This window comes from Seriola aureovittata, chromosome 5 (genome assembly GCF_021018895.1).
Source record: "Seriola aureovittata isolate HTS-2021-v1 ecotype China chromosome 5, ASM2101889v1, whole genome shotgun sequence".
NCBI lineage: Eukaryota > Metazoa > Chordata > Actinopteri > Carangiformes > Carangidae > Seriola > Seriola aureovittata.
The window spans coordinates 4077953-4100523 of NC_079368.1; the positions used below are offsets into that span (position 1 = coordinate 4077953).

Genomic DNA, 22571 nt, shown 5'->3' on the forward strand with positions numbered 1-22571 from the left:
GCACGTGAGCCAACCAAGGAACAAGTTGAGTCTCTCATGTGTTGACTTTGAAACATACTCAAAAAATCGTATTTCTTTTCAGGTTTTTAAATAAACTTTCCTGTATGTAGTGAAACTGGGGAGTGAAACTGTGATTGGGAAAATGTTATGCAGTATGTTTTGTTTATCTGACATTAAATGCACAGTATGTAACTTCTGCTGCTTGGGGTCTCTCAATCAAAACTTTTTTTTTAAGTAGCGTGGAATCATGGGAGTCGTTGTCTTCACCACCATTGCTGTCAGCTTCTCCCGGTTTGGATTCGTTGAAGTCGTTCAGGAGGTTTAGGGTTAGGGTTCGATGCATGCACGTAGGGGATATGACATCACTGACAGGCGACCAAATGAAACGGACAGTTACCATGATTAAAATCACGGCTGAAAATTGATGAAAACGTTCGGGATAATGTAAGAACACAACTGAAAAATAGGTAACATAGGTCTAGTGGATTTTAAACATTTTAATGTGGAAAAGATACATATTATAACTTTAAGTCTTGATATTTGAACACACACATATTCATAGCAATGCCTCAGTGCCTCAGTGTCCTGTTTGGTTGAATGTTTCGTCAGTTTGCGTTTATTTGCTTCTGCCACTGAGTCATGTACTATATATCCAGTAAACCCAGACAAGGTCACCATCCCCACTTTTCCAGTCATTATCATGTTCCATGATTTCACCCTGTATACAGTTTTATATCCTCTGCAGTCCAGACCGTGTTGCCTCTAACCAGAATGATTAATGTGGTTATCTTTGGGAGAAAATAGCAGAGGTTAGAAAGACTGATGATTGGTAGTTTTCACTCTGGTAGCATCTGCCATTTCCCTGGAGGTAAATGCCAATTTAGGAAACCCTCCTTTCTCATTATTTGATGTCTAGCTTCTTCTTGGCTGTGTATGAGAGGAGTTTGTGGCAGTCCATCTGTTGAGCAAAGCAACGTGCACCCCCCCCCCCCCCCCCCCCCCCGCATCCCCCCCAAGCCAGACTCAGCTCCCTCCCCTCAGCCTACACTGTCACGTAGCACAAGAATGTGGGTTAGGTCTATGGGAGAAGAACATGTTTATTTAATCCCTGCAAAAAGTCTGAGAGGAAAGGCTTGGGTTTTTTTTTTTTTTTTTGACAGCATACAGACTGAGTCTGTCTTCTTAGATGCTCAGATAACTCTCTTCTATGCTTATTGGTAAAGCACTCATTCTTGATTAGACTATCAAAGTCACAGTTCAAGATGGAAACTTGATGGAATTGATCAACGTACCTAATCAGAAAAAACAGACACTGAAATCCTCCATGTGTCTCTAGTGGACTGATGCTGACATATTATACATATTTACATTACAGAAACACCTTAGCCATGTGCACCACAGGGTGTAGGGGGAATGCCCTGAGTAATTCAGAGGCCCAGGCAGGGGCCTGTTTAAGCAGATAGTCCGCCATATGTGACCAAAAATGTCCATGCTAACACGACAACTTGTAGCAGCTAAACCAGTAAATGCCAATAAATGTACATTTTATTATGGTGATTGCTGGAATTTACCCCCCTTGTCACATGAAGTGGAGGAGGTGGGTTTTTTTGAACAATTAAAGTAGCATCAGTTTGATTTTTATTGGAGCAGCAGAACTAGTTGTAGTCACAACATATGGCTTTATAAAGTTGTTATACTGAATGCGTTAGCAAATTGTTTCCTATACACATCTATCAGACAGGTAGCAAGTGTTTCTGGCCGTTTGACAAATGTAATCCAATATTCACTCTCCTTTTAGCTCTGTTCTGGCTTCCACCAACTGCTGTTAGTTCGTTAAATATCTGTCTCTTTAGCTGCTAAATGCTTCACTATGTTCACAAACTTTGTCCTCGCTGAAAATGACAGCGGCCCTGAGAGCTCAAAGCAATGCAACTTAAGAAAACACAGGCAAATACACAAAACACAAGCAACTTCAGAAAACATCTTCATCAATTTGACGACACATGCGCTGCAGATACTCACAACACAACGGACGTGTTTCCAGGGGGACAGTAAAAAGTGATGAACCTGGCTGGGACGCACTTCGTTCAATGCTTTTAACTTCAAAAGTCACAATTGGGCGTTGAACAATAAGTGCGTCCCAGCTGGGTTCATCACTTTTTTCTTTTTAAGTTATTTTTTGCTTTAATTACGATAGTGAGAGTGAGAGAGAGAGAGACAGGAAAGTCAGGGAGAGAGAGAGAGGGTAAGATGCAGCGAAGGGCCACTGGTTGGACTTGAAGCCGAGTCGCCGCGGTTTGGATTACGCCTTCGTAGTATGCACTCTACCGTTTGTGTCCACTGGAAACATTTCCGTTGTGTTGTGAGTATTTGCAGCGCATGTGTTGTTTTTCTGAAGTTGTTTGTGTTTTGTCTGTTTGCATGTGTTTTCTTAAGATGCAGTGTGTTGAGCCCTCAGGGCCTGATGAAAACTGATGGCCGTAAAAACCCAAACTATGGGCTGAAACACAGTAAAAAGCTGTTGATCTTAATGTAATCAATCACGAATCATCAATCAATCAATCAATCAATCAATCAATTAATCAACCAATCAGTCATTTGGTTGGATATGTGTGTATGTCGATAAGTGTGTACAAAGTGGTGGAAACGAGAAAGTAAGAAATCATCTTGGTGTTTTCGTAACTACGGCTGCAGTTACTGGACCAATCAGAGAACCCTATGTAACTCGTGGTCCCTTAGGAGGAGCAGGGGGTGGGAGGGTTAAAAGAAGAGATTTTGAGGGGTACTGCTTGTGGATAATTCTCTGTGTGCTCATCGCTATGACCTTTACCATTAAACATTTCATCCGTTGTTGGAAAAATATTGATTGGTGCAGCTTTAAGTCTTTACAAATAGTCTGTTTATGTGACTATGCGAGTTATACACTTACCACTACACTAATATTTTTTAGGATCATCCTGTATGTTTAAAGCCATTTGCCAATTTCAACATTCCTGACTACGGAGCCTCCCAGTAGTAATATCCAGAAAGACATGAAAGGCAGCATTGGACATGTATAGACTGAGCCATTTTTTTTTCTTTTGGAGATTATATAATTTTTCCTCCAACAAAAATGTGAAGATGTCATATTCTGCACACGTAGGGTTTTTCCAACAGCCCAGGTTGGTGTGCTTAAGCCGTGCCGCGCCAAGCCGTGATGACGTGCGCGGCTGGTCTCCTCTGTCCTCAGCAGCTGAACAGTGCTGGAGACTAGAGAGAGATCTGTTTGTGAAGCTTCTGTGTTCAGCTGTCAGGACTTGTGTAACTTCTACCTGAATATCTTTGCTGTCGGTGTTTAGCTTCACTCTGATACTGTCAGATATCAGCCGTATTTTACCGTTCACTGATCAGTTTCAGCCACTGGTGAACCCACAGGATACTTCTGTTGTCAAGACGTCAGTAGAGCTCGTTGTTGGTACAGGTAAACTACTTTTTCTTGCTGTGAGGTGCAGCGGAAAAACCCTTGGCCCAAGCCAGGGCAGGTCGACTGATTGCCACCCTTCATGGCAACTAGACCCCACACTGAGGAAAAACCCTAATAATGGCTTGAGGTAGTCATCATTCATCACTTAGAATAGTCTGCGTTAATGGAACACAAGCGTGCAATCTTACTTGGACTCATAAAAGTGAAACCTTCAAGGACACCAACACAAAACAACTTGTGTTCTGTCTCAGGAGTGTGGAGCCTGTCCTGCTCGAGCCTGTGGTTGATGATGATGTAGACATGAGGCGCTTGGAAAAAAAACGCAGCGTCTTAATTATCTCCAACTGCATGTCTGCTCACAGTGCTGTTTTTGAGCATTTTTCTTCTTTATTGGCTGCTTTCCAGCAAGACACTAAAATGTGTTGCACATATTACCGTGGAAACCCTTTGATACCTTTGGCTTTTAAGGCCAAAAACAGTTGCAGTGCAGTCAGTCACGGTGTTTAGCATTAATAAGGTGATTCACTGTAAAAATGTTTGAGCAATCTGGAGAAGATTTACAAGCAGCGCGCAGAGAGCTGAGCAGCTGTGGTTACAGTCTGGATGGGGGGGGTTAAACGTCTTTGATTGCATGTTATGTAACACAGGAAGTGCTCGACAGATGTGATGTGTAGCATGCCTCCATCACATGGAGGTTCACGAGACTTACGCAGAGCTGATGTACTGTATTCTCACATGAACATACACTATGTCAGTTACCTAGAAGCACACCAAATGATTATTTAATTACTTTAAATGTTTGGTTGTTACACAAAAACACAAGGGCATAGTTTCCATGACAACTTACATGCCCATAAGAGCAACAGGCATCATTTGCACTGTTTCTTGACCTATGTGCACATTTCTCTAAATATTGTCCACAGAACCTTGATATTCAAGTGGAGGACGCGCGCATCCGACCAATTCTGTCATCGTACCGTAAGCGGATCCCTGTAACCGAGGGCTACGTGGAGGTCAAGGATGGTGGTAAATGGAAGCAGATCTGTAACACTGAGTGGACCCAGTTCAACAGCAGAGTCATCTGTGGCATGTTTGGCTTCCCCGGGGAGAGGAAGTACAATGCCAGAGTCTACAAGTGAGTATTCCACCATAGTACAGTATGTGTGGTCCTGGGTGACTCAAAGAGGAGAGTGGGATTTAGGGTTTGGAACAATGTGGCCACCGAATGAATGCCGTGACTCAGTGGGTGTATTGTTGGATAATAACAAAATCCAGCTCTGTGCAGATGGTCATCGCTTTACCACACCCACAAATTGGTAATTACGTGTTAACCAGACACCCTCAGCCCAACATAAATACAAAAACATGAATGTATATATGTGATCTGGATTTGGCTTCAGTGCAAGTTTCTTGACGAGGTGACAAACACTCACATCCCTACAGGAAAGTGCATCAAAACGAGGAGATATCTGGCTGCACTGACATTGATGAAACTGTCAGTGGCTCCAGAGATTTATTTTCTACACCACCTTAAACAGAGGCTACATTCTTTTCATATTTATGTGTGATCTCGTATGTTGCAGGATGCTAGTCTCAGGATCCAGCTCCAAAAATACTAGATCCTACTCTTTCAAACTCCTCTCCCCAAATCCTGTTTAACCTCAATGACATCATCAGGGTTATTCCTCAGGCTTTGGAAAGCTCCTGCCAGCACCCCAGTTCTCCTGAGTATACAGATTTTAATATGTAAAATCGGTGGGCCACGCCTTTAAGAATATACACCTAGTATTCAAACTAAAGCACCTAAAAAGCAAAGTTGCTAAAACTAGATTTCGACTCAGGGTCCTTCAACAACAGTAAAGCTTTTTGGTTTGTAACTAGTTCAGCAAAAAGGTCTGAAACACCTGGATATTCACGAGAGAGAAAGCAACAACCCTGAGTCTGGAAAGCACTGCTCTACAAGTCAGGCGTCAGAATGATGTAATGATGCTTCTTATTTATTTTGATACTGTGCGGCAGTGGTGCATATTCCAAATTTAGAAAACCAAATTTGCAAGTAATTTATTTTTTCTACAACTCCACTGACACATGGTGAACCTGGAGCTCCTGCGCGCTCTGGGGGCGGATGTCTGTTTCGCCGTGGTTGGCCTGCCTTGTGAGGAAAATCTCATGTCAGTTCACTGAAACTAAACATTTCACCTGACATGTGAACTCTGAGGAGGGATGTCAAGTTTCATGGTGGAAATGATTTGACTATGTGCTGGGTTACATTTCCAACCTCAACCTGACACTCAAAACTTCAGACTTCTTAGTCAGCTCATCAGGGCCCTGAACTAAATTAGCTATATATTTTTAACCCCTTGACCACTCACTACTCTGCCATCAGGATGCTAAGAACTAGAACTTCCACTGACTTTTTGTAATATTAAGATGTTAAATGAATATGAACATGTAATAGATATGTATTGACTCTCATTTCTATGGTTAAAAGAGACCATTTCGTAAAAATACCTGGGTTCAATTCACAGTGAAGTGTACAGCTGAACCCTTGAACACTGAGATTTAAGCAAAGGTCCAACAATCACAAATTTACAAAATTTAGCAAGACTCCTTCCAATGTGTGCGTTACATGTTTGACATCATATGTCCTTATACACTGAAGCCCAGCCTGACTCTTGTATATCCAACATCAGTGCATTCCACAAAGCTGTGGTAATGTGTGGCTGAGGGAGCTAAATCTTGCTTACACGAAGAAGCTTGCAGCCAAGCGGCCACAGGTTAATCGCAGCGTGCCATAAAACTTCCAGCACTCGAGTTAACCTTGAATTTACTGTCTGCCTGGGCTGGAAGTTTCCTCTGCTTTAGGTAACCACAGCAGAGCGTGACGGCTCCTTAACTTTCCATCTACGTGTCAGCCTGCTCCTGCTCCTGCTTCAGGCCCATGAAACGTGCAGTGTGTTTTTACAGGCTGTCCATTAAAACGGCCGAGGACACAGCGCCAAGGGCTGCCGCAGTTTCATAATCTTGATTACGGTGCCTCTGTGTAGCTTCTGGTTTAGCTTTAACCGGACTCACTTTAAGGACGTCGTATTTAAATTGAATGTATTTATGAAATATGAAAGTGAAGAATTCATGGCTCGTTTTCTAAGTTGAAGATTTTATGTTTCGTTCCACAAACTTACAATTATTCATTGTTTTAACCCAGAATATTATCTAAGGATGATGAACTGGGAAGCAGGCAGCGAAGAGCAGAGGGTTGATGGCGGTATGATTGGTTGGCAGGCAGGTGATGATCCTGGGACACAGGGAGACAAAGGTTAACTTCGAGAAAGGAACAAATCTTAGATTACACAATTACAAAGGATTACACCGTTACAAAAGAGGCCCGTTAACGGGCACTAACCAAACCGGCTGAAACAACGATCTTGTGATGAGTTGATGAAGAAACTGGGGCTGATCAGCGATCATGGAGCTGGGAGAGAGAGAGAGGTGCACCTTGCCACCAACATAGACACACACACATACAGAGAGAGAAAGAAGAGCTCAGGAGACACAGGGGGAAGGAAATGCTGGAAACACAAGAAATAAACAGTGATGCTAAAACAGTTTTTAAATAGTAAAACTGATGCTGACAATAGGGATGATAATATGGTCTAATTTTAATACTAATAACATGCATATTGTGTTGAAATACACATCAGTGACACTAACATTTGTAGTTGTGTGAGCTGTGTGAGTTGTGCAGTTATGGAACATCAACAGGCGAGACATCTGTTCCCCGTGTGTCTCCTTCAGGCAGCTTTCCCGCCTCAGGCTTGCTGCAGATTTAACAGGATACTTGCTGTATGTTGCCTGTGGGGAGGCACTGCCTTAAAGACTAAAGTCAGGGAACAAAAATCTCCCACGCGCAGTAAACACCGCAGATTAGCCGGCTGTACTGTAACACAATTGCCTGTAGTCTGCAAAATGTGCACTGATGTGTATCTGTAGCTAGGTTTATGTAGGTATTTGGTAAATCCCTCTGACCGGAGGTGGGTACAGACTGCATGCCTGCATTTACGCACCATCACACCTCTGATTTTCCCTGAGACAAAATTGAAAAAAACTCTCCAAACAATCTCCCAGTAACACAGGGAAACAAGTCGACCCCCACAATGTCAACATAATAGAGGATTCCTGGATTAGTAAGTGAATCTCAAATTGTAATTCCTTGCATTATTCATTACTGAAAAAACCACTAACTGCTCCACACTTGTTCTTAGTATGGGTCAAGTTCCAAAAACCACCCGTAAGACGGCTCTATAGTGTTTTAAACTCCGAGACCAGAGTTTGTAACCCAAGTTGAGATGATTCCTGTAAAGACACTTGAGTTATGGTCTCAGACTTGACAAAGCTCCCTCAGAGCCACAAAAGACATTATACAACTGTTTTCAAAGGCTGTGTTGAAGTTACCGTGGCGAATACATAAATTGACATCGATGTGTAAAATCGCCGTATCCTTTTATTTAAAGGCCCACATTGATGTGCATTATCATCCATTTAAAATAAAAGGTTAAAAGTGTATAGTGACATTCAAGTGAATCAACGCTGGGTTAAGAGATTTTGATGAGAAGACGTCTCTCACAGCCTCAGGACCACCAGTTTGTTCAGTCACCGCGCCATGTGAACGGTCCTGATATGCATCACGGCTGTGTTCAGATTGCAGAGGAGATAGCAGAGCCAGTCCTCTGGCTGTGGTTTAGAACATTGGGCCTTGGATAGCTTCCAGTCTGCAGCTTCCTACTCGCCAGCTCCCAAATGAAAAGCAAATGCTGCCTGTCCTGTTTTAATCCCTTTTTTTTTTTGTACGTACAAGAGATTAGCGTCGCAGCAGGCCTGAAAGAGTGTCATTAACCCCAGTTTGTTCAAGTTCATATGGAAGATAATGAACTCTCCAGCTGTTGGCTAACCTTTTGCTTTCGGTATTAATTATGCAATATGCTAATGTAATTAGCATAGGTCTAGGTTCATGGTGTCAAGATATAACATTGTGAGGATTTCAGTTAAAATCTTGATTAATGTTTTAATTATCAGTTGAAACACTGGCATTTCATGAGTTTGTATAACAGCAGAGATTCATCTGCAGGTTCAGTCTCTTTGCCCTGAGCAAGTTCAAATCCTATTTTCCCATCTACACAGTACACAGTACTTGCCTGAAAGGGAAAAATTGCACTAAAATGAATTAAGAAAAGAGTGCAGACATGATTAAACATAAACCATCATATGTTTAAAACAGCATTAATTACTTTTTTGCCACTTGGCTGCAGAATTCCAAGCCGAACATCACACACGATCGACATAAAGCCTCACAAGTTGTTAAGCAAGTTTGTTGAAAATGAATGACCTCTCATCCCCCAAAGAGTTAATTAATCTCTCCTCTCTCTCTCTCCTCCATCTGTGCAGAATGTTTGCTCGCAGGAGGAAGCCCACATACTGGGACTTCTCTGTCAACTGCACTGGCAATGAAGCCCATTTGTCCAGCTGTAAACTGGGCCAGGCCACATCACTGAAGTCCAATGGCACCTGTGCTGAAGGCTTGCCCGTGGTGGTGAGCTGCGTGCCTGGCAGAGCCTTCTCCCCGACGCCCATGACGGGATTCAGGAAGGCTTTCAAACAAGAGGTAACCGTCCCTGTGGAAACGGCTGCGTTTATACTTGTTTCAGACAACTGACAAAAAATGATTTTTATTCTTTTATCCTTTTTATTATCTGTCATCATTGTTTAGTTTAGGCTATTCTGAATCTAAAATACACACCCTCGACTGAAACCGGGGCTTTTCCAGTTCTGACTTAAACAGGCATGGAGCAGTATTTTAACTCTCTGTGCACAGATTTTAGAAATATGAAATAATATTGTCTACGTATAATGAGCCACTTCCACACACCCTTAAGTGTGTAAAGGTTTTCTTCTGTGTCCATGATTGTCAGTGAACTGAAATGGTAAACAAAGCTGATATAGGAAATGACTGCACTGGTTCAGTTCAGTTCACTGGCTCTGATGCGGAGGGTGGGTTGCTGAAATGTTTTGGTGAGACGTTCAGAACGCAGTGTCACTCTGTGAACTGCAGCTGTAGCTGCTTTGGACATTTCACAATGAATTATCATCATCTGAGGGTTTCAGGGATGACATGATGTAGTAAAATTCTTGGGACAGGCAAAGGAAAAACATGTATCTCCAGAGAGCCTTGCCAATGTCAGCTAACTTTTCTTCTTCTTAAATGTCCCTGAGCATGAAACCAGAGTCGGTAAAACTGCATCATTAGAGCAGATCTTACACATATCCCACTTTAGTTGGGTTGAAAAACTGATGTGACAATCCAAGATGGAAAATTTTTTCTCTCTCTTTATTCCTGACATGTTTGCGACAGTGTCTTCATTTTGGAATAGCTGAGGGGACTAACTCTTCAAGTCTTAACAGCTCTTTCGAAAAAGATCTCAAATGCATCAGTTGTTTGTGGATTTGGTTTTGTGTCAGTAAAGTGTTTAGAATATTTAGAATAAATACACTATGTGTACGTATGTGGACACCCATGTATTTTTATGTTCTTTTGGTGTGGGAATGTTGGAAAAAACAAAAGGTTGGCAGCACTCGTTTCTTTGTCACGCATCATCTTTTAATGATGTTTCAACCTTTTTTCCACATGGTTTCATTTTCCTGCTCAGTTGTCCACCAGGTGTGTATTAGTTAACACTTAGTTCGGTCTGGGGATGTTGGTCGTGGTTTGGGAAATCTTATTGGTAGATAAGAGAAGCATAGAGGGATTTCAACTTTATGGGGCAACAGTTTGGGGAAGTCTCTTCCCAGTTTCTTTTACAAAGACAGCTCCAAAATAGTTTTTCCATTTTTGAGAAGAACTTGACTGGCCTGCACAGACTGACTTCAACCACATCCATCACCTTTGGAATGAAATGGAACGCCAACTGCGAGCCAGGCCTCATCAGTGTGGCAAATCCCGGCAGCCGGGTTCCCAGTTCTGGTGTTAAGTCTGAAACCAGAAGAAGTTAATGTCCATGATTTTGGAATCACATATTCAACAGTCAATGAGGGTGTAATGCTTTGGTGTGCATATACATTTGGTCATGTATTGCATGTGTGCAAAAATGATGACATCTACATACTGTATGCATAATGTACTAGACGTCAATGTAACGTCAGACAGATGTTAAAAATGAATATCGGGTTGAAATCAAAACCCATCCCTGGCTAATTGACTTTGTGACGTATAGCAGATGTTGGGAGTTGCTCATAACTAGAATGTCTGTATTTTGTACGTCAAGATGGAGTTGGCATGACACGTTTGGAAGATGTTGGATTTTGGTTATTTAACAAAACAACATTAAACCAACAGAATCTCATCGTCAGCTGTCGTCAGTATTCCGCATGAGACTTTGTCGTGACATTGAATTTTGGTCACCGGACGTCACAACCTGCATTTAACCAAATATCAAAGTGTAACACAGCTGTCGATGGCCAGCTATGTTCCTGCAGGGTAGACACAGAGACCTGACCAAAAAGAATATAGTGTCATGGGGTTTTATTTTCAAGCCCTTAGTAAGTCTTCACTTGACTCCCCTTTCAGCTCCAGGGAGGGGAGTTCAGTTCTTGACCTCTGACCTCACCTGTGGGTTGAAGGAATTCTTCTCCCTGACACCAAAGGCAGATTAAATAAAGCATTTTTCATGGGTCTGAAGGCTCCAAAGAGCCTGCCTGCTCTGTGTCACGTTCCACAGCTGAGTGCCGTGCCTGACATCACATCCCAAATCTTCCACTACACTCAGACAGACTGACTCACAGGAATTTGATCCTAAAACCAGACGTTTTACCATGAGGAAAAAACAAAGCTGACACCCCCTGTCTGGCAAAGCTCCCTGCAGGCCTCTGTGGAAGTCACTAAAGGCTTTGACTCACACGTCGATGCACATACATTACATTACAATGTATTTTTTTCTCCCACTTGTTACATCACATTGACTTTACTCTATCTGAATCTTAATATTCCTCATTTTCATCATGTTTATATTTATGATGTTTATTTTATTTTCACATCCATTAAGTCCATTAGGGTGACAACTAAAGAGGATTATATTATTATTTTCTTTATTAATCAATTATTTGTTTCATATGTGAGGGAGAAAAGTAAGTAAAACATTATTTGCGTAGGACTTTTCTAAACCAAAGTTAGAAAGTGCCTCCAAGTAACAAATGAAAGAATGTAAATACTAAGTTTCACCATATTTGCAATGTGAAAGTTGTTTAAGGCTTTGAACTTATTAGAATGATTGAATGATGAACAGGAAGCTGGAATTAATTATCGGGACATTTAAATATCATAAAGTTGTGAAAAATGCCCATCACAAAGGCAGTGTCCTGAAATAGCTTGTTTTCCCCAACCAACAGTCCAGAGCTTTATATCACATTTAATATTACAATAAATGACCCAGAAAATTCTAATTTGTGAAGCTGGAATCATCAGATGTTTGCAAATGTTCCCTGTGCAAAAAAAACTTCAACGATTAATCAAGTATCAAAACTGTTGATTCATTTTCTCGACTGACTCATTGGTTCATCCACTAATGGTTTCATCACTAGTTACATAAACACAGTGCCGTCCAGGACGAAATGAATCATCTTGTGAAATATCGAGGAAAGAAAAATCAGTCAGTTCAGTAACGAGTTTCATTTTTTCTGTGTTCGTATTGGATGATATATTGTGATCGTATTGTATTGTACTGTTTTACATTCAGGTGTCCTGTTTCTTTAACTATATATTCGAGAACCAGTTGCACCCAGTTACATGTATTAACGATCATAAGCATCATGTAGTTCAGTTAGTCTTTGATGACTCTCATACTGTTTATTGTTTTGTAGGATTATGTGATATTTTTTGATGGTGTTTAATGTTAATACCACTATAAGGCAGAGATGTACAGTGGGAGTGGGGATGCAATCCAGACGCCACACATTTAGACGTCTGGGTTTTACTGTGTGGCTACAAATAGCAGTAAATCAGATTAAACTGTGCTACTAATGTGTTTACTTGTAAAAATTAAACATTTCCAGTTTGTCTAAACAGTTAATGGGAGAACCGCATTAATAGCATGTTTTATAAACATGAAACCACCCAGTCTGCTGCCTCAGCTTCCTCATCACACCGAAGGAAAAGTTGACGTTCAGAACTTTCAGCTGAATCTGTTGTTTTTTTTAAAGAAACCAGAGTAACCTAAATATGTGGTTTTAGAATATGATCGTTTCATCTTCTACAGTTCTGTCTTTTAACGGCGTCTCTGTTTTACGCCTTCAGCAAGCGCTGGTTCGTCTTCGCGGTGGGGCCATCGTAGGCGAGGGCCGAGTGGAGGTGTTGAAAAACGGAGAGTGGGGCACCATATGTGATGATAGCTGGAGCCTGCTGTCTGCCACCGTGGTGTGTCGAGAGCTGGGCTTCGGTACGGCCAAGGAAGCCCTGTCTGGAGGTCGCCTGGGACAAGGTATACTGGTTTTATACATCACTTTTATTTGTGCAAGAAAAGTCAGCTGAGTGTTTTTCCAGCCTCTCCTAGCTGCACGCTCTGAGGAAATGAACATTTTAAGGATTTTTAAGAGCTTTTCTAATTAAACTAATGCATGATAACAAGCTTGCAATCTAAGCTGGAGTGCTGCTCTCTCCCACCTCCAACTCTGCCACAACACCCTCTTCTTGTGTGATAATCAGTTGCATAATGCAACCAATGGGGAAAACATAAAGACGTGAAATGTGAGCAGCATACATGTACAGAAAACCTAAAAACAGCCTGGACTAAACACACAGTACTTAGTGCACAGACAGTCTTTACTGTTGGAACGGCTGTCCGTGTATATTGCCTACATGGCATGTGATGGAAGGTTATGACTGTGTTGCAAAACCACATATCCCAAACATTTCAGACAGTAATTCTATCCTTTAATCCGTCCTCCGCATATCACCCGCTTTTGTGCCGCTGAGCAGAGTATCATGAACTCACAGACCTGATGGTAAAAGTGATTTAGCTTGGTGGAACAGGATTAGCTCCACAGTGCAGGTTCAGTGAGGATGGGAATCCGTTCCTGAGCTGGTATGAACTCGCATATCTCTCTGCAAAGGACGCATGAAAACTCTTATGCATTCAGTTTTGAAGTTACTGCAAGAGGGAAAAACAGACGGGGCAAACGTAGCTTAGCTGGACTGTGGACGGAGCCTGTGGAGAAATAAACCTCTAACCCATTGCTCTCTGTTCACATGTGTGGTAGAAAATGTGTTCTTTGCATGAAATTGATCACTATCTATACATAGAGGAAGTTTTTATTTAAAGGTCCCATGTTTGACACCTTTCTGGTGTTTTATCTGAAGTTTTGATGTCCATAAGAAGATATATTTGTGGTTTTCAGAACCAAAAACCATCTCAATGTAGTTTTACATCTCCTCTCTCGGGCTTCTCTCTCGAGCTCTAGTTACAACAGGTGGGTGAGCCAATCAGAAGAGGAACCAAATCCTGCAAGGCTTGGTTGGTAGGCCCAGGTGGGCGGGGCTTGGGGCATGGCTGAGAGCTGTGAATGCTTTATTGTGACATCACAATGTTACAGAAGTCCTGACGGCTTGTTTTAAGGCTCAGTTTCTGAATACAGGCTGTGTGCATTTCTCTGTGGACTGAGCTCTTTGATACTTTGACAGTATTAATATAGAACCTAGACCTGCTTTATAATCAAACAACACATGGACATCTACCTTTATACAATGCAGAACCTTTAACATGAACGCTGCATACCACCCACTTGGGGTGTATGCAGTATAGTGAAAGTAGGCTTCATGCTAAGACTCCAGCTGTGTGTGCCACTGGGTGCAGCCGGAGGCTCTGAGTAATGCAGAGTGTTTGAGCTGGATTGGGGCCCAGGTGAAATGTTGAGTGACAGAAGAGGCTCGGTGTTAACACTTGAGCAGGGTTTAGGTTTTTAGGTTTTGGCAGTTGTTCCTCTTTGCAGGCCACTTCTGTTCCCTTCTTTATAGCTGTGTTTCCATGTTCCCAAACATCAGCAATTACTTTGGTTTGTAAAGTGTCATCATAACTGATTATTACAAGCACAAAACTAAGACACAAGCTGTAATGAACCACAATTATCCTTGTTTACCAGACCAGGTTTCACTTTTTGGAATGAGCATGTATCATTTGAAATGTGTAAGGCAGGTTTTTCTGCTTGCTGAGGGTTTGGGGTGGGTCCAGAAGAAAACGTCCTCTTTTTACTGACTAGTTCTTTTTCTAATAGAATCTCTCAGTCTGAGCAGACTCACTTTATGGTCTCCTCTGAGGAGACAGGCAGCACCGGCAGGCTGCGTGGAGAGTTTTACAGCAAGCAAAGCAGGTTTGGAAGGTGGGACCTCCCACCCAATTAAAATGCGCTACTGACCCATTTCTAAATTACACACTCTGTATTTGCACATTGTTTAAAAGCCCTAGCTCACCTGTTAGTAAGATATATACTACGTAAAAAGTATATTTCCCCCAAAGGGTATAGCAATAAGAATCCTACACAGCATAATACCTCTGAATAGAAAGAGCTTTCTTTTTCATAAACAGGGACATGCTGTACATTGCTGCTCATTCCAGTGATATTAGACATGGAAAAAGTTGAAACAGAGGCAATGTTCTTTCTCCAGAATCATTTTCCATCATGATTTCTCATCAGTGGCTCTCTGTAACTTGGTGGAGAAAAACAAAACCCAGATGGAAATAATAAGAAAAACTCAGATGATAGTAGTGCGCCACAACAGAGGGGGAAAAGATCATCATGAATGCCAGGCTTATTAGTGGATACCAGACATTTTAAAGTTTTTGGTGACTCTTAAACTCTTAAAATCTTGTATCACTTTTGATTACATTTTTATTTCACATCGCTGCGTATGGAACGAAAAATGATTTGTGATACAGTACCTAACAAATCTTGTGAGGGATATTCCCGGTCATTTTAAAGGGGGTAGTGCAACAGATACATTTGTGTGTGTCAGAGTGATGTGAGGGTAGTGGAGGAGGAAGTATTCAGGTACTTTACTTACAGTAAAAGTACTAAGATACCACACTGTGAGAATATTCCACTACAAGTAAAGGTCTTGAGTTAAATTATGTGTTATCAGCAAAATGTATTTAAAGTATCAAAGGTAAAAATACTGATCTAGATAAGTGGTCCCTGTCAGTGTTTTACTTTTATACATTATATTATTATTACTGCTGCATTAATGTGTGTGTTGCATTTAAGGTTGAGCTCATTTTAACTACTTTATATACTTTTGGGCAGTTTTGGGCAATACATCATATTCTCATATACTGTAAAATCATCATACGCTTGTAGTGCTGCTGTCCTGTGAGAACCACATATCTCTTAAAAGTCAACTGAGTCGTGAGATGAGAAACGCAGTCTGTTTTCAGCTTTGCGATGATGCATTTTCCAGCTGATCCAAGTGGTTTTCAATTTGTTTATTTAACTTAAGAAGTAAGAGAGTTTTCTCAACCCTTAAAGGATCATTTAAAAAATGAAGATAAATTCAGTTTATCAGAAACATACACATTCAAAGGCAACAAATTTGGAGATATGTGGTTTTTCTCTGGACAGGAGTAGAAGTGTAATGTTGCATAAGATGTAAATACTGTAAGTACAAGTACTTCAAATTTGTACTTAAGTGCAGTATTTGAGTAAATTTACTTTGTTTACATTCCAACAAAACTCCTTGTGGTGTCTGTGTCTCTGGACCTTTGGACCAGGCTGAGCTCATCAGCTGGTTAAGTAGCTTAAAGTTGGTGTTTAAAGGGCTTCAGCTCATGTGATATTTGATATAATGTGGTGACTCTGCTGCTGTAGAGTTATTGTGCTTGTAGGGTTGTTTGATTAACTGACTACTTGTTGTATGTATGAGCATCTCTTTCCATGCTTAGTTGACCTTCGCTGCTGTCTTCTATTTAACCTTCCATTAAGAACACAGCTTGTGTCATCCTGATTATTTTACCTCGTTAAAGAAATACTGTAGCTGGACATGGTGGAAAAGCTCTCATTTGCTTTCTTGCAGAGAATGAGATGAGAAAATCAGTGACACTGTCTTACTTTCTCCATGGTAAATAAGAAGCTAAAGCCAGGGGCGCCTTAGTGTTTCACCTGGTGGAGCACATACCACTGAGGCTCAGTCCGAACTGCAGCGGCCGGCGTTGGAATCCACTCTGGAGCCGTTTGCTGCATGTCATCCCTCTCTCTCGCCTGACTCTGTCTATACTGTCTCACTGTCCCCGTCGCATTAAAGGCAAAACTGCCCAAAAAATAACTTCAAAAAAGCTGATGAGTAGCTTCTCCTGCTCATTATGCTAAGCTAAGTTTACTGGCTGTTGGTTCTAACATATTTTCCTGCAGACACTGAACTATTTTTTTATTTCAGAGCTGTAGGATGAGCTATCAGATGTAATTATCATTTGATTTCCTTTCAAAACACTTTCTCTTGTCTGTGTTTTTCAGGTATGGGCCCGGTGCACATGAACGAGGTGGAGTGCTCAGGATTCGAGAAGTCCATTACAGAGTGCTACTTCAACAAGGATGCTCTGGGCTGCAGCCACGAGGAGGACGCAGCCGTCAGATGTAACGTCCCTGCTATGGGCTTCCAGGAGCGGGTCAGTCTCAACACCACAGTAACATACTCACTAAGAAACATGATCGAAATACAAGATGCTGCATGCAAAATCAGCTGTTCCTTCTACAGTATGTCTGCATGGACACGCACACAACATGCTCACCCAGATCTCTACTTTACTGCACACATTATCTAAATCTGCTGTTTTTTTTTTAACTTTGGACCGTTTAAAAAATAGAAATTGTTTGTGAGTGGATTCAATCTTTAAGTCGGTGCCTCTGTTGTATTTTTCATGACCTTAGCTGCGTCTGAGTGGAGGTCGTAACCCCTATGAGGGCCGTGTGGAGGTGCTGGTGGAGAAGAACGGCTCTCTGGTGTGGGGGACGGTGTGCAGTGAAGGCTGGGGAACCATGGAGGCCATGGTGGTTTGCAGACAGCTGGGCCTGGGCTTCGCCAGCAATGCCTTCCAGGTACGAGTCGCAGCGGCCAGGCTGGGAGGAAATCAGCCTCTTTGTGTCTGTTCTGAATTGAATAAGATTTTTGGTTCAAATGTTACAGCTTTTAATCGAATGTTGTTTAGAACAACAACAACAGTGTTCAATGTCCTTCCAGTCAATCAAACCTAGGCAATACAAATCTAAATCTTATAAATGAGCTTTTCTGGTAGATCCAGATCTTCAGAGTCTTCAAAGATCAACTGATTGGATTGTGTGGAAACACTTTACAAGTCCACAGTTTCTCACTAATTAACTGTAGGAGTTTTCTGGAAATAACCAAGTAATTTCTTACTAATAGGAAACAAAGAGAGAAAGTATAGAGACAGTTATTTGATTTGAGGTTTTGAGAAGTTATTGATTTTCAGAGTTGTGCTTCATTTAAACCCAAATAAATCAAATTTTTATTTGAAACATCATTGAAAGTAGCTTTTAGAAAACCACTTGTGTTTTCAGTGCAAAACAGGATAAATTTATTAATATTTAAACAACAAGAAACTTTATTAAGTGACTGACCTCCTTCCTTTAGTGGTAACAGTTGAACTTCAAGAACATTACTCTATTTTGTCATAGCAGCATTTTATCCCACAAATTTGTTTTTTAATACTAGTTTTCATTCCACAAAGCAGTTTATTCATGGACTACAGCAACACAGTGAACCTGAATTCATGTCACTGAAAATGACGCACACAAATTATGGATATCAGCACGTTGTTTTGTGACCACTGGGGGTTTAGAAATATAAAAAAACACCAAGATAAAGAAACAATGAAAGTTGGACTGGAGAGGTTCGTGTGCCACTGTGGAGCCGGCTGAGAGAGGAGACTGTGAAGGGAGAGACTCTTGCCTCCAGAGGGTCACCACTATCTGCCAGCTGCACTGAAATGCCCCTGAGCGAGCCAAGAAAAACCCTAACTCCTCCAAGTTCCTAAATACACAGTGTGTATGGTCCAGCAGTGAAAATAAACCTGCCACATCCCCTCCTTCATTTCAGAGAGTTTTCTCCTGATTCGCTCTAGAAGGGTTTTTCCTCATATTCTCTCTTCTCCTCTTCTCTCCCTCCTTAGACAAAACTCAGCTTCCCTTTTTTTCCCTTCCTTCCCTTCCTGCCTAGTGACCTGGGATCTTTGGTGAAGAGTGTGGTCTTCTTTAAGGGGTTTAAGGACAGGTTTTATTGACACACAACCAGCATCACATACTATAGCCCCAGCGCTGCACACAGTCACACGTTAACTCTGTGTTTCTTGTGTCCAAGTGGCCAAACACAGGTGTTAACAATCAGTTTCATGTGCGGTTCAGCATTTTTCCATCCAGGAGCCAAAGTGAGATCCTTGAGAAATTTTCATCAAAGCTCATTTGAGTTTGAAATAAAGTACTGCAGCCAACAGCTTTTTAGTCTCTACAGTCAGTCCTGCCTGTAAAAGTAATGAATGGAACATTGATTTTTGCTGCATAGAGACTGAGTAGAATAGTAATGAGACTGAATTTTAAGCTGGATCTTTTCAATCTTAGCAGCTGAAAAAAAATGTAGGTCGAAAAAATGGTCGAATCCATCTAAAAGCAATTTTGGAAAACCATTAAATCTTCACAAGTGAATGAGATTAACATGATATACAGTAATGTACAGGAATCAGCCTCAGTGGCTTTGGCACAGACACTTATACTTGTAGTCAGCCTGCCATTCTTTACATTTATCTTTTTCCTAGATAATATATGGCAGATTGCAAGCTGTGAAATTATATGGCTATGAATATTATAAATGATAGATGACTAAATTAAAAATTTAAAGCGCTGTTTTCATTTTCATGTGTGAAAATGTAGAGTTACTACCACAATTAAAATGAAAGGAAATTGAGACTCTGTTTACATATGTTTAATATTGGCAGCAATATACTCCATGCAGACCCACTAAGGACCACTGTCCTCTGTTTCCATGTGTATGTTGTTGCTAAGAGCAACAAAAAAAACCTTCTGTTAACTGTTTACCGCTGCAGGACATTAAGATAAAGGAGACACAAACACAGTTTAAAGTCCAGCATCATTATGATAACAGTAGGTGGGGGTGGGGGGGTTGGGGGGGGTCTCTTTGTGGTTTCTGTATGAGGAGAGGATGGTGGGACTGAGTGGGACTGTCTGTTGTGAGGGTGCATTTAGGCTCATTTCCTCATCCAATAGCTCCATCACATATTAATTAATATATTATAGACATGAGGGCACAAGTTGCACAGCCAGTCAGTTCAGGTTGCTCTCTATACTCAGGTAATTCCTTTCTGTGCAGTAGCCTCCTGTAAAAAATAGTCACAATCAAGTCATCTATTTGATATTGTGGTTGATGTTGAACCTTTCAACCATCAATACAAAATTGCTCCTGATTCTGTAGAAGGGTACGGTGCGCCGCCTAGTGGTCACTGTGGAGAATCACCTTTCCTCACGACAAATTCATTATATCCTTAAAAAAGGGCCCAAATCAGCTTGGTATCATCACAGTAAAATATTCTTTATTTATAGATGATTTGGAATTATAGTTACTTGTTACTTAACAGATTTTTTATCATTTCCTAACTACAACATATGACCAGCCTATGTGTAATCTAATATGATGCCTTTTTCAGATGAAACTGCTCAATAGTGTCAGTGTTCAATTTGGGTTCAACATTATTCATTAGTAATAACCCAGGAATATAATAGACATAATAATAAAAACTTTCAAAAGGCTTATTTGCATAATGATTATGTTTGCTTTTGGTACTGAAGTTCAGTCTACTGATGATAAATTAACAGGAGTCACATTTTAAATGTGTGACTTCTACTCATTATTGTCACATCAAAGGCCCTAACCTGACACAAATTAGACCACAGACCCATCTGATACGATTTTTGCTTTTACATATGTTTTATTACAGAAAGGGTTTGAAACCCACGACCAAAATAGTCAGACAATCTGTGATTGTGTGACTTGTGAATTGAGTTAAAGTGAAAATAAATGATTTCCCTTTTTTCTGAGGAATTTCCACATGAAACAATTCTACATTGTTAACAGAATGTAGTCAGTCAAAGTGCATGGTATCAGAGGTGGATGTTAGCCTGATGTCAGCCGTGAACCGAGGGTCATGTTTTCTCAACAGGAGACGTGGTACTGGCCGGGGGAGGTGAGCGCAGACAGCGTGGTGATGAGCGGCGTTCGCTGCTCAGGTACAGAGATGTCTCTGTCCTACTGCCTGCACCACGGCGCCCACCTCAGCTGCCCGAAAGGAGGAGGACGCAACGCCGCCGGAGTCTCCTGCTCCGAGAGTAAGACACTAAAATTCACTCACATTCATCAATTGTGTTGTGTTGATGTAGATGAATGCTTTCAGAAAATGCGCTGAGAAATCAAACAGTAAAACAAGGAAGTAATTGATATTTACACTTTTAATTATGCTTTGAACCAGAGTCACTGTCATTCAATTTGGCATTAAGCTAACACTCACACTGAGAGGCTTTCCCTCTTGCTCCGCAGACCGAAGTTTTAATTCAACAAATGAAACTATCTCCGCCACAGGAGAATCTCTGCCTTGGAAAAATGTTTGCATAACTGAAAGTCCAATATCCTCCTTTCAGAGCAGTTTGAAACAGAAACCACTCATTCACTTGCCAGAGTTTTTTTTTTTTTTTTGTTGCCAGAGCCATTTCTCTTTGTTTAAATATGTTTTGTCTCCAACGGCTTCTCCATGTCTTTTTCTTTGTCTTTGATCTTCCTGTCCACAGCGGCTCCCGACCTGGTGTTGAACCCTCAGGTGGTGGAGCAGACCACCTACATGGAGGACAGGCCCATGTTCATGCTGCAGTGTGCCTACGAGGAGAACTGTCTGGCCTCCGCCTCCAGCCAGGTTCCCGCCAACTCCTACCGCCGCCTTCTGCGCTTTTCCTCCCAGATCCACAATAACGGCCAGTCTGACTTCAGGCCTAAAGCCAGCAGACACTCCTGGGTGTGGCACGACTGTCACAGGTCAGTGTCACAGAGCACAAGGACTCTTTTATACCAGATTTCATCATATGATAAGTCCACCGGCTAGTAGCGATCTCTCTTCATTTAGCAGACACCAGAGCCTTGTGTGCGCTGAAATCGTCTGTTAAACCTTCCAGAGAAATTCTCTTCACTTTGCCTGAGAGGAGTAGTTTAACATTTTGGGGAAATGAGGTTATGGAAATGTTTTGCTTTCTTTCCAAGAGTTAGATAAGAAGATTGATACCACTCTCATGTGTGTGCATTAAGTACAGAGCTAAAGCCAAGAGGTGATTAAGAGCGATTAAAAGGGAATAATTTAAAGATATTTAAATGTAATTATGTAATATTGGCAGCATGAATATTAAAAGAACTTACACAATACAGAACCATCTTACTGAACAATGAGGACGCTGAAACATATTGGAAATTGAAGATGCAGAGGTTGCCGTTTAACCGTGTGAGGCAGCTGGATTTCTCACAAGTAGAAATCCATCTTTCCAGGCTCCGAGCTACTATGTCATATGATAGACATATGCTCCACCCAATCACCTGCCAAGTTTTTTTTGTTTTTTTTTGTGTTTTTTGATCGCACCTGCCCTTTACCAAAGAGTTTCCAACAAAGCTTTCCCAGATGGTTCTGTGTAACAAACCATCTGGCACATCAGGTTAGCTGACATTTATTTATGGAAGCACTTGTAACCGGTGATATTCCAGAAACATAAATCACATCTTAATTATAAATCACAAGCATAAAGTCCTTTGAAAGATATTTTTATGAATGATTCTTTTTAATTGATTATTGCATTTGAACTTCATCAGGAGATGTTGTTATTCGATACTTTGACCACGTAATCGAAGAAGACATTTGAATGATTCAGAAACAACATCTCAAATTAGACATAATTCAAGAAGAGACGACTCAGCCCCCATCATGACCTCTTCCTGGAGCAGTTTTCCCCCTCCATACATTCT

The 22571-nt window shown here is 41.2% G+C and overlaps 1 protein-coding gene across 2 annotated transcripts in view; it reads left to right on the top strand.

Moving 5' to 3' along the window:
• Window positions 1-22571, top strand: part of loxl2b (lysyl oxidase-like 2b) — a 44756-nt gene that overhangs the window by 16440 nt on the left and 5745 nt on the right. The window contains exons 1-8 of one of the 2 annotated variants that reach the window (XM_056377012.1): window positions 2207-2362; window positions 4387-4598; window positions 8906-9122; window positions 12804-12987; window positions 17006-17157; window positions 17420-17587; window positions 20737-20902; window positions 21359-21599. In XM_056377012.1, the coding sequence (XP_056232987.1) occupies window positions 2318-2362; window positions 4387-4598; window positions 8906-9122; window positions 12804-12987; window positions 17006-17157; window positions 17420-17587; window positions 20737-20902; window positions 21359-21599 (1385 nt within the window). In that variant the 5' untranslated portion in view covers window positions 2207-2317. Of the gene's footprint in view, window positions 1-2206; window positions 2363-4386; window positions 4599-8905; window positions 9123-12803; window positions 12988-17005; window positions 17158-17419; window positions 17588-20736; window positions 20903-21358; window positions 21600-22571 lie in introns of those variants that run through there. The other variant, XM_056377011.1, reaches the window with a different exon arrangement.